The sequence below is a fragment of the Orbicella franksi genome, chromosome 5 (genome assembly GCF_964199315.1).
Source record: "Orbicella franksi chromosome 5, jaOrbFran1.1, whole genome shotgun sequence".
Classification (NCBI taxonomy): Eukaryota; Metazoa; Cnidaria; class Anthozoa; order Scleractinia; family Merulinidae; genus Orbicella; species Orbicella franksi.
Genome location: NC_138149.1, coordinates 20,951,307 through 20,965,252, shown reverse-complemented (window position 1 = coordinate 20,965,252; position 13,946 = coordinate 20,951,307). Strand labels below are relative to the sequence as shown.

The window sequence follows — 13,946 nt, the reverse complement described above, 5'->3', positions numbered from 1 at the left end:
GGGCGAATCGGGCTTCACTTTAATTTATGCCGCCTGTTATGCTTTATTGGAGGGCTGCGAAAACTTCTGTTAAGAACCCTGATCAGATATCGGGAATCGAAGACACGGATCAAGAGACTGCACCATTGCGGCTTCATTCATCTGTAAGTCAACATCATAGTTAGAAATATTACTGTCATATGACCGTTGAAAGCACTAAATATAGACGTCAAAAGGTGAATATGTGTGCGAAGACATTGAGAAGGGGGGATCACGAAATTTATTAATAGCTATGCGGGGGATACTTCAATAAAATAACATTTAAAGGTAGGATCAGCTAAAAGTTACTGTCTTAAGCCGAAAACCCTCCGCCACCCCCCAGGCGATAAATAATGTTCGGTCCCTTAGTCGCGCTGAACGCTCAGGTCTACAGTCGAAAGTGATTATTTGTATAGAGGGGCTCTTTCATGGTTAAAGATACTAAGCAAAACAATCTTTGTTATTTCATTAAAAATCCACGCAAGTTACTGCGGAAAATGAAATAGACGCCCCATGCAAAAGAAAATCCTGCAAGGCAAGTTGGCTCTTGAATTGTTTTCTTTCTCACGAAATGTTCAATTTGCTTTTTTGAGCGAAAAACGCGTTTCACGCCGAGATTCATTGCAATTTTAAAAAAATTTTGATTTCTTATTTTAGCCGAGGATAATTCATATTTTGGCGAAAAAATGGTTCCCCCGTGCTTTTCACTTAGACCCCGTGTTTTCTACTTAGATCCCGTGTTTTCCACCAAATCCCGTGTTTTCCACCAGACCCCGTGTTTTCCACTCCCCGGGACCCCGTACCCCGAGACCTCGTGGCCCGGTACCCCGTACCCCGTACCCCGGGACCCCGGCCCGCGTTTTCCATCTAGCCAAGCAATTTCAATGTGACATAATTTAAATATGTAATTGCAGACAGTTCTGTCCGAGAACTGGAACTTTGAATGATTGTTCCTTATTCATCCAAGAATTTCGTGCATATACAAGCAGGAAGCGAATGTTTACCCACCTCATAATAAATGGCGCGTCAAAAATAAATTCGGCAGCGAGTGTCTCAAACACTAAGACCTAAGGCCTAAGACTCTCTCCGAATTTCAAAAAAAAGTCAAAATTCGCCAAACACAACAGCCGATAAGAGTAATCACACTAATGGCCGCCGCACGAAAACCCTCAACCTCGCGATCGTTTCCAGGGTCCTCTCTCCTGCTAGTGGGACCTAGTCTACACGCCAAGTAGAAACCACGTGGCAAACACTTTGCTCTCGTACACAAATAAAGGAATAAATATCGCTGGCGCTGACAAAGTGTGGGAAATCCCACACAACAAAAATATGCTGTGACGCTCGACAGACAATTTTGCACTTTAAAAGGGCAAGAAAATATCCAGATTTTCCCTTAAAAAAAAACTTTATCCGGCGTGATTTACTGACCTTTTCAATAGCTCTCCTGCAGTGTGATTTGAGCTGACTGGAATTTTTCTTAGTTCGTTTGACAGCATCCTTGCTTCCCAGAGCTCTGTACGTGTGTTCTGCGGGTTGCTGAGGCACGACCACAATGATTCTTTTCTTTTCCTTTCCAAGATATTCTACACAGTCCTTGATGACACGGGATTTAAAGCAGGCATTTCCAGGACTCATCCCAAACAACACAACGCCATTGTTGGCCATCACTTCCTGGCCTGTTTGGAAAACGATGCTGTCTTCAACTTGAGCAAGACTGAGGCTCATTTTGACTCAATGGCAAAAGCTTCTGTTCTCGGAGAAATACTTTTGCGTAGAAAGCCGCGAGGTAGCGTTGTCGCGAAATGTAGAGCTCGCTGGAATTACTAGCAAGTGCTTTACCAATGACTCTTTTTATGTCATTCGGCACTTAAGGAATTGGCCAATCAATAGCTACAACGGCTGGAAAGAGCTAAGGTACAATCCCCGGTTTTATTGAATGACGTGTCGATACATTTAGCACCTAATCACCATAATCGGTCACATGGATTATTCTTTCCAGGAAAAACCATTAGAACTAATTACAAGCAGCTTGCATTTGAATTTTCATTTCTATTTTCCACTAAGAGGAAATTTCCTTTTGAACTATAATAAGATAATTTGCCAAAACATTTGCCATTTTATATCACTTTTTAATTTTTCTCAGCACAACTAAAATAAAAACTTTTTGAATTTGAAATGTTTTCAGGTCGCAAAAGTTGAACCAGGATTACATACATACTGTTATTAGCAAAAACATCAGCTCATATCCTAAGACCAACAAAGCGAATAAAGGTCGGCACACACGCAACTAGTCCCCGCAACTAGTCCCCTGAAGAGTTTACACGAAGGGACTGGCCGCTGGAACTTGTCCCACGAACAGTTCACACGAAGCGTTTTGAGTAAGAAGTCGCAGGGACTTCAATTTCAAACTGGTTGGAATTCGTGGGACTAGTAGCAGGGACCAAAGTTTGGTCCCTGCGACTAGATTTTGAAGCAAAAATGATTAGTTCACACAATGGGACTTGTCCCCGCGACTTGCTTTAGGGACTAGTGGCAAGGCGGGACCAGTTCCCTTGTGTGTGCCTATATTTTAACGTCAACAGTCCGGCATCCTGGCTGAGAACAGGGAAAAATCTAAATGTACAGAACACGTAACTATACTGTGTCGCTTGTATTATGCACTCAGTGATTTTATTACCTATTACTCCTGCAACCACAATGTCCACTTACAAAAGTGCATGATTTTTGATCGTACTATAGCATGCAACTACAAGGGGTCAAGTGCCACGATACAGAAGCTTTCCTTGCAAAATCAACTCGCGGATTTCAATTACTTGCAAAGGTAGAGGCCTTGAATTTGACGTCAACAGAAAGTCGTATGACTTGCACGCTAGTCATATGACTTGCACGCTAGTGCGTGTACAGCGGTTATTTTAGGTCGAGGGAAAAATATTATTCAAGAGCAGTGACTCCTTCTCACCCACGTTATTTCGGGAACTGAAAACCCTGCAATGATTACAAAACTCGGCTTTCCTGACATTTCTCAACTTCAGTTTTAACCGGCTTCATCATGATCGCTAGCCTTGTCGTCGCTGTCCTAGCTGTCTTATTGCTTTCAATGCTGTGGATTTACAAAAAAATAATAGAAGTGAGTAGAGCTTGTTTGGATTCGTCGAGGTTTTTCCATTTAGTAGCATATTCTACAGCCTGCATGTGAGCAAGTCTAGCAAGCAGTCTTGGCAGTTAGATTACACATTCTGCCGCCCTGTGTGATTCAAGGTCATCATAAATCTTGTTGTCTTTTTCCCTCATTAACCTGCTGCCATAAAAACAAATTAAGCGGCAAGTGCTTTGAAAACATCGAACAACTAGACTTTGCAGAAATATTTAGCTAGAGAACTCGTCTTGGTTTGTAATAAATGTTTTCCGGTTTCTTAACAGAAAAATGACCCAAGCAATCTCGTTCCCAAAGACTGACCTTTTGAAAACTTTTCTTTCAGTTGTACTTCTGGAAAAATGATACTGGTAAATCAATTAAAGGAACTGGATTTAAAAAATTTTCTCCGACACTCATAGCGATGAAAGATGAAAACTTGAAGAAATTCGGAATGTACTTGCTACGATTTTTACCTGGTCCTCCAAAACTGTAAGTACAAATTAATTAAGTCGTATTTCATATTTTTCTGTTACTGTACACGTATTGTAATGCGACAATCTTAACGTGACAACGCGAACGTGACCCGCGCACTTTCGTGACAAACAAAAAATCTCGAGCGGTGCGGTCGCGAGTCGAGAGAATCGCGTGAACGCGAGGAGTTTTCTCGCGCATTCCGCGTTCCTTCTACCAATGTTAGAGAGAAAAGAAGAGATTTCTCGTAATCTAAGGAAAGTTAAGACGAACCCTATATATTTTTCCTTTCGCTCAGTTGTAAACAATCTACTGTCCAGGCTACTGACGACGAGTTGGAGGTTCCTAAACGGACTATCAAAAATGGCATAAACATTCCGTTTTCGGGAAAATGTTTTGGTAGTCGTTTAATAGCTCGGTCAGTGGGTTATGCTGAACCAATCAGAAGGCTGTTTCTCGGTTCCTATCGACTTCAGTTCGCCCCTCGTCAACTAATTTTTTAACTAGAAAGCCAGGGAATCAGATGCGCGTTTACCTAATAGTCGGCTAATAACCCGGGACTGATAATTAACGTTGACCAAGACAAAGTTTTTCTTTTTAAGACTGACGAAAACCGTTTGAAAACTGAGAACAACTAAGCAGGTTTTTCGCCAATTGATAGATAGTGATTCAGGGGGTATGACACAAAAGGGATTTTGATACTTTGCTGTTTAATAACACTGGCCCGTGCGAAACGTCTACATAGACTAAATACTGTTGTTGGTTGGAGATAACCATCTTGATTACGTCGGTGTTGATAGTTCTTTCGGGAAATAAAATCTGAAGTATTTATGTGTTGTATTATTATTGTTATTGTTGTTGTTGTTGTTGTTGTTATTATTATTATTTTTGATAGCATAATTTCAGATCCGCAAGTCGCTGTCAAGTTTATGGCCAAACAACACAAGTATGAGCGGCTGAAGGACTTCCGTCTCGGCAGTGTTTTTCATCAGCTGTTTGGTCACGCAGCTGGTACGGCCAGCGGTGAGGCGCACAAGCGCATACGCAGTACGTTTGACGGGTGTTACAGTGCAGAGAGCGTTTCACAGTCAGTGGATATGATGGAACAGGAATGCAAACAGTATTTACGCCTGATCGTGGAAGAGAGAGAGGTATCATGGAATAACTCATAAGTGATGGTATAGCTTGCATTGTGGCTGTTTGCTTTTTGACCATTGCTTGGTGACTTGTTAATCTATGCTGGTTGACTAACTGGTTGACTGACTAACTGTCTGACCGATGGACGGACGGACTGATTGACTGACTGACTCATTGACTGAATGACAGACCGACTCACTGACTCCCTGACTCATTGACTGAATGACTGACTGACTAACTGACTGACTGACTAACTGACTGACTGACAGACTGGTGGACTGCAGACTGACTGACTGACTAACTGACTGACTGACAGACCGGTGGACTGCAGACTGACTGACTGACTAACTGACTGACTCACTCACTGGCAGACTGACTGACTGTTTGACTGACTGACTGCCTGACTGAATGAATGACTGACTGACTGACTGATTGACCGACTGATTGACCGATTGAGTGAATGACTGACTGAATGACTGCCTGATTAACGACTGACTGACGTACTAATTGATTGATTGATTGATTGATTGATTAGCTGTGATGCCACTGACTTGATGCTGGTACATAATGCTCCCATAAAATACATACAGGTTATTGACCAAGTGTGAGGTCAGAATGGCTAGATATTGGCCAGGTTCTTTTTTTTAGCATGGTTATGGACTGAGACGGAGTCAAGGTCCATAATTTCGCAAAAAAAGAGCGAGGCCAATATCCAGCCATCTTTACCGAACAAGCGTGGTCAATAAGGGAGTTATTATATGGCTGTTAGGGAAATTTTTCTTGCGGGGCACGGCGGGTAGTCCCGAGCGGGCAAGATAGCTCCATCTTGCCCGCTCGGATAGACAATCACAGCGCAGGGTTTCATTCATCTTGCCCGCTCACGGAGCTAGCCATATAATAAATCAGGTTATAGTTTATCTAGCCATTGTTTTAATACTTTATATTTCCTTCAGGGTGTATTTACTATGGATGACCTAATTCTGCTGACGTTTAGAATGCTAATGAAGTTCACGTACGGGAGAAATGTTTCTGAAGAGGAGCTACAAGAATTAATTGAGCTAAGAGCATTAGTGGGCACTCTCATCGCAGACACCTTCACAAACCCTTTTGTTAAATTTCCATTTTACAAATACTTACCGACCGATACAAACAAGAGATTGACGGAGTTTGAAAGACGGTGGCTACAGTTCAACAAGTGGTGAGTAACTTCCCTATTTTTTTGTTCTGAAGATTGTTGCTGTGTGGGCAACTTTTGATTATTTTTCAGCAAATTTAATTCTCTCATTGTGGCAGAAGTTACATGGTGGATAATAATCAGTTTGAAGGTTGACAGGTCGGGTAGAAACTTGCAATGAGCAGACGTCTCATTGTCGTTCATTATTTTAAGCGCGTTTGAACGATGGTCGGATGTATGTCCCAATAATTGGAAAGAATCGACACTCACAACACATTCTAGACAACTAGAGCATTGACATAGTATTCTCGGCCATCAGTTTAGGTTATAAAAAACAGTGTTGATTTCCATTAATCTTCCACTACTTTACTCTTCCTTGGCTTAAGATCGATCACATAAAATTACAATTAAAATATTTGTGACTAAAGTATCTAGCTTTGTATTCACCTTGGGTTCTGATTTTGTTACCCTTAGTTTCGAAGAGCGGTTTTTAGAGGGAAAGTTGCGAGACACAAGCTGTGCTTTTTACAAGATCCAACAAACCCTTGTTAAAAATCCTGGTGCTCTATCACAAGAAGAGGTAATGTACTTTTGATTGTCAATCATTCTAATTTGTAGCAAACCTTCATCTCAGCGGGGTATTGTATCCAGGGAAGAGACTCGGAGAGGGGGTGGCACACCTCAGTAAGCTTAGAACTACTTTCCTTATCCATGTTTGGTCCAGTCAGTCTACTCCGGACCCTAGCCCTGACCGGCAAGTGTGAAATGAACTTACATACTAGGCCTACAGGCCTGTGATCTGTAAACCCTCGTGTAATTGAATAGAAACGCTCGATTTCAAAGCGCAACATCAACTGGATTTTAGAGGCATTGTTTTTGTGCGCCTTAGGCCTGGTTCACACTTGTGAGATGAGCATAACACAAGTGAAATAAGCATAAGCGCAAGCACAAGAAAAAAGGAACATGTTTCTTTTTCTTGTGCTTGTGCTTATTTCGCTTGTGTTATGTTTATCTCACAAGTGTGAACCAGGCTTAAGTGTTTCCACATGCGTGTTTAACTAAGCTTGAGAGCGACTCCACCTAAGCAAGTTTAAAACGACTTGTACTTTTAATTTTGGTTTGAATCTCGCCAAGGTTAGATTAATAAGCTGGGAATTGCATTTGGGAAGCCCTCCTAAATTAAAATGCATCTTAGGCATTGTTTCTTAACAATAGCTACGAGACCTTTGTGAATCTGCCCCCACCCCAGCTGATCATCAGATCAGCTTGCTGGGAGGTTTTACTTACTTTAGGAGGTTTTTTCATGTCTTAGTTTCAAGAAACTCTGGAGGAAGCCTCCTTGGCTAATGTGGATATCACGTGTGGTGCCACTGCCTGGCTTCTGTTTCACGTGGCTCTTCATGAAGACATTCAGAAGGAACTAACAGATGAGATTACGGACTCAACTTCAGAAGTGAGTAAATAACAATCTTAGTACTGCATAAACTCCCGGATGCCTGACTGCTGGGTTCTGTTTGTTTTTCAATCTCTACTAACAACCTGCTACTTATGATTTTAAACATGATACTTTGGCCGATTTGGCTAAAATCATTTGAACACTGCCTAATAGAATGTCAACCAATCTCATATCTTCAACTAGGTATAGCACATATTGTAAATCCTCGAATAAGGCGCCCCCCCCCCCACCCCCCTTCGAATAAGCGGCCCTCCTATCGGCCAAAATTTAACCTCCAATAAGCGCCCCCTTCCCCGCCCCCCATTTTGTGAACGATTTATGAGACAACAAAGGATGTATAGTTTTCGTTGTGCAGTATTGGATTTGTACATTGTTTCAGTTTGTGAACTCGTTAAGTTTGGAAAAAAATATTGCAACGGGTGCCGTGATTTAAACTTTATGATCAGCTTGATATGTCGATAAACATCGAATAAACAGCTTATGTTGTTTTTATGCGCAGATGATGTATTAAAAAAATGATCATGTCAGGCTACGATTTGGGAAAAATTAAATAAGCACCCTTCTCCCCTCGAATAAGCGCCCCCCGTGTTCTCCTATATTTGAAATAAGCACCCCGGGCGCTAATTCGAGGATTTATGGCATAGCAAAATTTACATGCATTTGACTTTTATGTCCATCCTCGGGCATCTTGATAACTTGATAAATAATATTATAAAGCATACGGACTTCTAGATTGCAGAGATCAGAAAAACTGTCTGTTTTCCGCATGAACATGATTTCCTTCAAATAGATGTTTTATTCACGGCTTCATCACATCAAACACCATCAAAGCCAGTCAATTATTCCCGTGCGATGAAACTACTCTAGTTGTCTTGTCTCATACGTGTCACTCTCCTCTAGCTTTCAGGACCATTGAGTTTAGACTTTCTCAGCAGAATGGATTTCTTGGGCAAAGTAGTGAAGGAATCAGCCAGAAAACGGCCCGTGATGGTTATCAGCACCCCGGAATATGTTACTTGTCCAATGGCGATCGGAGATTTTCACAGTCCCCCAGGGGTAAGAGCTTTACAGGGTTTTATGGTAACGTAGAGCCAAATACTAAATTAGAGCTTAGAAATGTGAAATTAACCTGGAGAACAGCAGGGGTTTCATTCAGGGCCGGACACCGGGAAAATTGACCGGGTGTGACAAAGATTTTGCCCGGCTGGTTCGACAATCTAGAGGAAAGTTTTTCTTACAAAGAAGTGTTCAGTTTAAAAAGTTTTGCCTGCCTGTGAAAACCAGTTGCCCTCCTGTTGAAAACGTTAATGAAACCCCTGGAACAGTGAAAGTTTAAAGTAATGTCTTTTTCAGTTTATATCAAATGGAACAAGCACTGATTCAGTTCATATATCCGGGTACAAACATTGACTTTGCTGGTCCGGTTTCTTCTCCTATCTCTAGTAACATTGTTCACTGATGTTCTCATGGTTTGGGGAATCCATCATGGATAAATTTCCGGTTCCAGTTACAAAAACAACCGGTTGTTAAATGCAGAAATTTAATCTATTTTCTTAAACCCTTTCAGTCGTAAGATCAAAATCTGACTGCTCGTTAATGTCGTTTATGATCGTCCCTCTTTGAAATAAACGTCTCTTGCCCTCATCTTCAGTCCGTTAACATTTCTATATAACAGGACTTTCTTAAATTTGTGTTCCGTGCAGTGAGACAAATAAGGTATTCTGTTTTTTCGTAAGGCCAAATTAGGCTTACAAGGTCGTTTCAACATTCTTTTTTCAGGTTGAAGTATCCATTGACAACAGTGCAGTAAACAGCAACATGGGAGTCTGGGGCGAGACCGAAACTTTCAATCCCCGGCGATTCGACAACGAAACACCGAACATGCGCAAAAGCTTGTGTCGCTTTGGTATTGGCCCGCGAAGGTGTATGGGATATCGGGTGGCTGATACCTTCATGAAAGTTCTACTGATTGTATTTTTGAAACACTGCACGGTTACCTTGGAAACCAAAGTCACAGGTGATGATGACAGTGTGCCAGTACAGAACGTTGGACCATTTTGCTATCCGTGTGTAGAATTTAAACTGGAAGCCTTGAAGTAAAATTTTAAGCTGTTGGATGGTTTAATCCAGGTTTACTCAGGAAATGTCATCGTTAAAGTTTAGTCTGAAGGATCCCATTTAAAGAGAGGATAGATTTTCAGCTTTAGATCTAACGACTAATTTAGGAACTATTGTGTAGATGTTGATAGCTGACTATGTGTTTCACCTGTCTGCCATACAATGTAACTTACAGTTTAATTTGTTTTGAAACTACTTGCCCTATAGCAAATTGAGACTATGAAACCAAGCTGTTTACGATTGACCAAAAATCTCAGAAATTTTGATTGGAAAGCAAATCATGGAAAGGTAATTGTCTAAGAATTTCAGTGGAAATTATGGGGTACAGGTAGACTTCTTATTCTAAATGGTAAGAAAATTAAAAAAATCTCACAATATATATATTTCCAGTTTCCCATCATGGGTAAACATTTTCAGCAAACCAAATCTTTCAGTTAATTTGCTGTTCTTGGAACCAGTTCTCTCCGGTAATTTGTTAGCATTATATTTCATATGTGCAAGTTATACCAAAAATGATGCCATCATGCGTAGAACTTAGCAGGAAAGGCATTGGTTCCTAAAGAAACTGCTTGGCAAGTGAAACACTGAGCTATTCATAACCCTGAAAATAACAAACGAAAATTAACCACTTAGAGAGTTTGAGAAGCTGATGTTTTGAATGTTAGATCCTTGTCAGAGCAAGGGCAGTTATAAGTGCAAAGTGACAAATTCTTAGAGCAAAGTTTTGAAAGGCTAATACTTGAAAAAATTAGTTTCACTAGCTTGTTACAGAAGTTAATTTACCCTTATCAGCTTCAAGTTGATAAATAGCTTGGCAAGATCCCAGTTTCTTACAGTGGTTGTAGTTATCGTGAAAGTTTGAGGTACGTGTGTACCTCTCTAAGAATCTAGGGTTTTTTTGTGAAAGAAAATTCTGCAATAGGTAGTATCTAGTATAAGTGGGTGCAATGTACATTATTGTTTATAGGTTGAGCTTAAATAATTGAGGAATATTTATACTAGCATTAAAAATCTATCTTGACATACATTGTAATATGTCGAATTATTCTTGCATTTTGATTGGCTCTTACTTATTATCATTTGATAGACAGACGTATAGATGATGTCATTAACATATAACATATAAAAGATCGCTATATCGGTGAAACAGTACGATCAATTTTCGACATAATGGACTTAACAGCCAAACAAGATATTCCCGGTTTGTTGATCTTCATTGACTTCCGGAAGGCCTTTGATAGTTTGGAACTTAATTTTCTTCAAAGATGTTTAGAATCATTTAATTTTGGTCCAAATTTTATTCGTTGGGTAATGACTTTTTATAAAAATATACAAAGCTGCGTTATTAACAATGGCATCACCTCTAATTACTTCACAATTAAACGAGGAGTTAGGCAAGGAGATCCACTTTCTCCCTATCTCTTTGTGGTGGCCGCTGAAACCTTGGCTATTGCAATTAGACAAAATTCAACGATAAAAGGCATCACTATTGGCAAGAAAGAAACAAAGTTACTCCAATACGGAGACGACACAACGGCAGTTCTCTCGGACATTAACTCGGCTCAAACTCTTTTCAGGCTGCTCGACGATTTTAAGAAGCTCTCAGGTTTAGAGGTTAATCCCACCAAAACTGAAGGAATGTGGATTGGATCTTCAAGAGAAAATAAAACGAAACTCTTGGACAAATAAACCAATTAAAGCCCTAGGGGTTTATTACTCTTATGATCAGAAATTACTACACGAAAAAAACTTCATAGAAAACCTGGACAGTGTTAAGAAACTTAGAAATATTTGGTCTGCAAGAGGTCTCTCCCTCTATGGAAAGGTTACAATAATAAAATCCCTGATTGTCCCAAAATTTGTCTATGTATCGTCATTATTAACTACCCCCAAGGGAGTTATCCAAGAACTGAACCGATTGATTTTTAAATTTCTATGGAAAGGCGTAGACAAAGTCACACGTTTGTCTGTAATATATGATTATGAAAAGAGTGGACTGAAAATGATTGATTTAGAAACAATGATTAAATCCTTACGACTAGCCTGGCTAAAGAGAATTTTCAGCAAAAATGACGGCACATGGAAAAATTACTTACATCACATACTAAAAAGTTTTGGCGGCCCTTTCTTATTTCATTGCAATAATAATATAAAGGATCTCACAATCTCTTCTCAATTTTATACCGAGTTGCTTCAGTGGTGGGCGGATTTTCGAGACGAGTTCTCTGCAGAGAAACCGTGGCACAATATAATATGGAATAACAAAGACATTCGTATAGATAATAAACCAATATTCTATAAGACATTTTTCGAATCTGGTATTACGCGTGTAACTGACCTTCGATTTGATTTAAATGTTACAGAGTCCTGTACTATTGTTACGAAGAAGATGAAAAATCAAATATTTTGGTATGGGCAGGTCTCAGACATGCCGTACTGTCCCACTTAATTTCAAAATCCAAAACAAATAATCGCACCTTTTTAACAATGCCACCCTCTTTGATTATTGAAAACAATGTTTTTGATATTCTCATGAAAAAAATCAAGACTATTACACAATGTTAATAAGTAAAAAGCACAATTTTCTAATAGTTCCTTAGTTCTGAAACGCGATTTTAATTTAAATGGGGATCAATTAAAAAAGTGTTTCTTCTGCCGCATATTGGGTGTTCTGAGGCTTATGTTAAGGCCTTTCAATATAAGGTCCTTAACTTTATTCTATATACCAATAGCAAATTACATAAGATAGGATACATTACAGACGATAAATGCTCTTTTTGTAAGTCTGAACCAGAAACCCTATTGCACCTTCTTTTTAACTACGTATACTCAAAGCTTTTCTGGAAAGATTTTGAATTTTACTTTTACTCTTTATCAAAAGAATTTGTTCATCTAAGCTTGCGAGATGTATTAATAGGCATTATAACTTCAGAATGCCCCTTACTAAATTATTTCTTGTTGATAGCCAAACTATATCTATGGGATTGCAGAAGATCTCAAATACTTCCAAGCTTAGCTGGGTTTAAGATGAAGATCAAAATTAAATTTGAGACGGAAAAATATATCTGCACTAAGAACAAAACTTTAGATTAATTTATTAAAAAATGGGGGACAATTTGTCCTGTGTAAACAATAACTGTATTCTAACTATTTATTGAATCGCTTCCTTTGTAACTTTCTATTGCCTTTGTGATTGTATTTTAACATAAATGTATTGTTCAGTATGTTTAAGCTAGTATTGTAAGTTATGTAGTGTTATTGTAAGTAATAATTTATACGGCTTAATTAGTACGTTATGTTTATAAGTAATGTTTTAGTATTTGTAGTTGTTGTAGTATTGTAAATAGTGTGAGTGCTCTTAAAAAAAATGACAAAAAAATAACAAAAAAAAATTAACATAGTATATTTTGTTTCTTTATTATACAAAACGTATAGTTTCCATGTTGCCGTGTGTCTGTTCAGTAACTGATCAGAAAAAACGTCAAAATGTGGTAAGAACCACAGTGACACAATCTGTTATTGTCTCGTGTGCCACCGTTTCTTGTTCTCCCAGATTTTGACGTCATCCTTTTTCAGTTACTAAACAGACCCATGGCAACACAGAACTAATACTATTGATGTTAAGTTAAAGAACGCTCGTGAAGTTAATAGAGCTTAACAAAACCTTACATGCGTCATAAGATACTACATAAAAGCCAATAACAAATCTTGCAGGAAGTTGATGCTAACAGATAAGCTTACACCACGTTAAACGAGCACTTACGGCAGATAATGATACAGAATATAAATACATCAACTCATAGTTAATAGAGGAGAATGGTTAAGAAGCCCGGCAAACATTAAAGGAGCAAACAAAGATGGCAAGATTTATGTTGGAAGGTCCACGACCGTCCCGGGGAGAGGGGGTACTCCCTTATATGGGCTATATAGGTATGTGCGGCCCCAAAGGGTAGAGGTTTTCAGCCGTTTTGGTCATAAATAGGGTATCGATTTTGGCCATTTTAGCCTTAAATAGGGTATGGTTTTAGCACTATAGTCTTGAATTGGGTATGGTTCTTCGAAGAAGCTACTTTTTCATCATTATCAATAAGGCCGTCAACAAAAGCCCTTCATAACTTATGTTTAGGGCAATTGTGCCAGCCGCAATGGTCATAAATAGGGTATCCAATTCTTGTCCAGGTTACAAATAGGGTAGGAAAATCGCGGATTTTGGTCATGAACAGGGTAAGGGTTCTAGGAAGTGGGCTGCACACCGCCACCCAACTTTTCTGGGAGTACCCCCGGGGATGCACAATCTTTTCTTTTGCGTTCATACACTATGCATGAGTTACGTAATCGAACCATTTCTATTGGTTGGTTCCTCGGTCAGTAGCAATCAACTACTGTGTTTTGTGCACGGTCAAGGCCATAAAAGCCGATAAAAGAGAACAAAAACA

The 13,946-nt window shown here is 39.4% G+C and overlaps 1 protein-coding gene across 1 annotated transcript; it reads left to right on the top strand.

Moving 5' to 3' along the window:
- The first annotated feature begins 2,108 nt into the window (after positions 1-2,108).
- LOC145487027 (uncharacterized) lies at positions 2,109-12,864 on the top strand. Its single transcript, XM_081465736.1, has 8 exons — positions 2,109-3,145; positions 3,498-3,643; positions 4,521-4,776; positions 5,716-5,960; positions 6,411-6,516; positions 7,249-7,389; positions 8,293-8,448; positions 9,172-12,864. The coding sequence occupies exons 1-8, from the start codon at positions 3,068-3,070 to the stop codon at positions 9,490-9,492; spliced, it is 1,449 nt and encodes a 482-aa protein (XP_081321862.1). The 5' UTR covers positions 2,109-3,067; the 3' UTR covers positions 9,493-12,864.
- Positions 12,865-13,946: the final 1,082 nt, after the last annotated feature.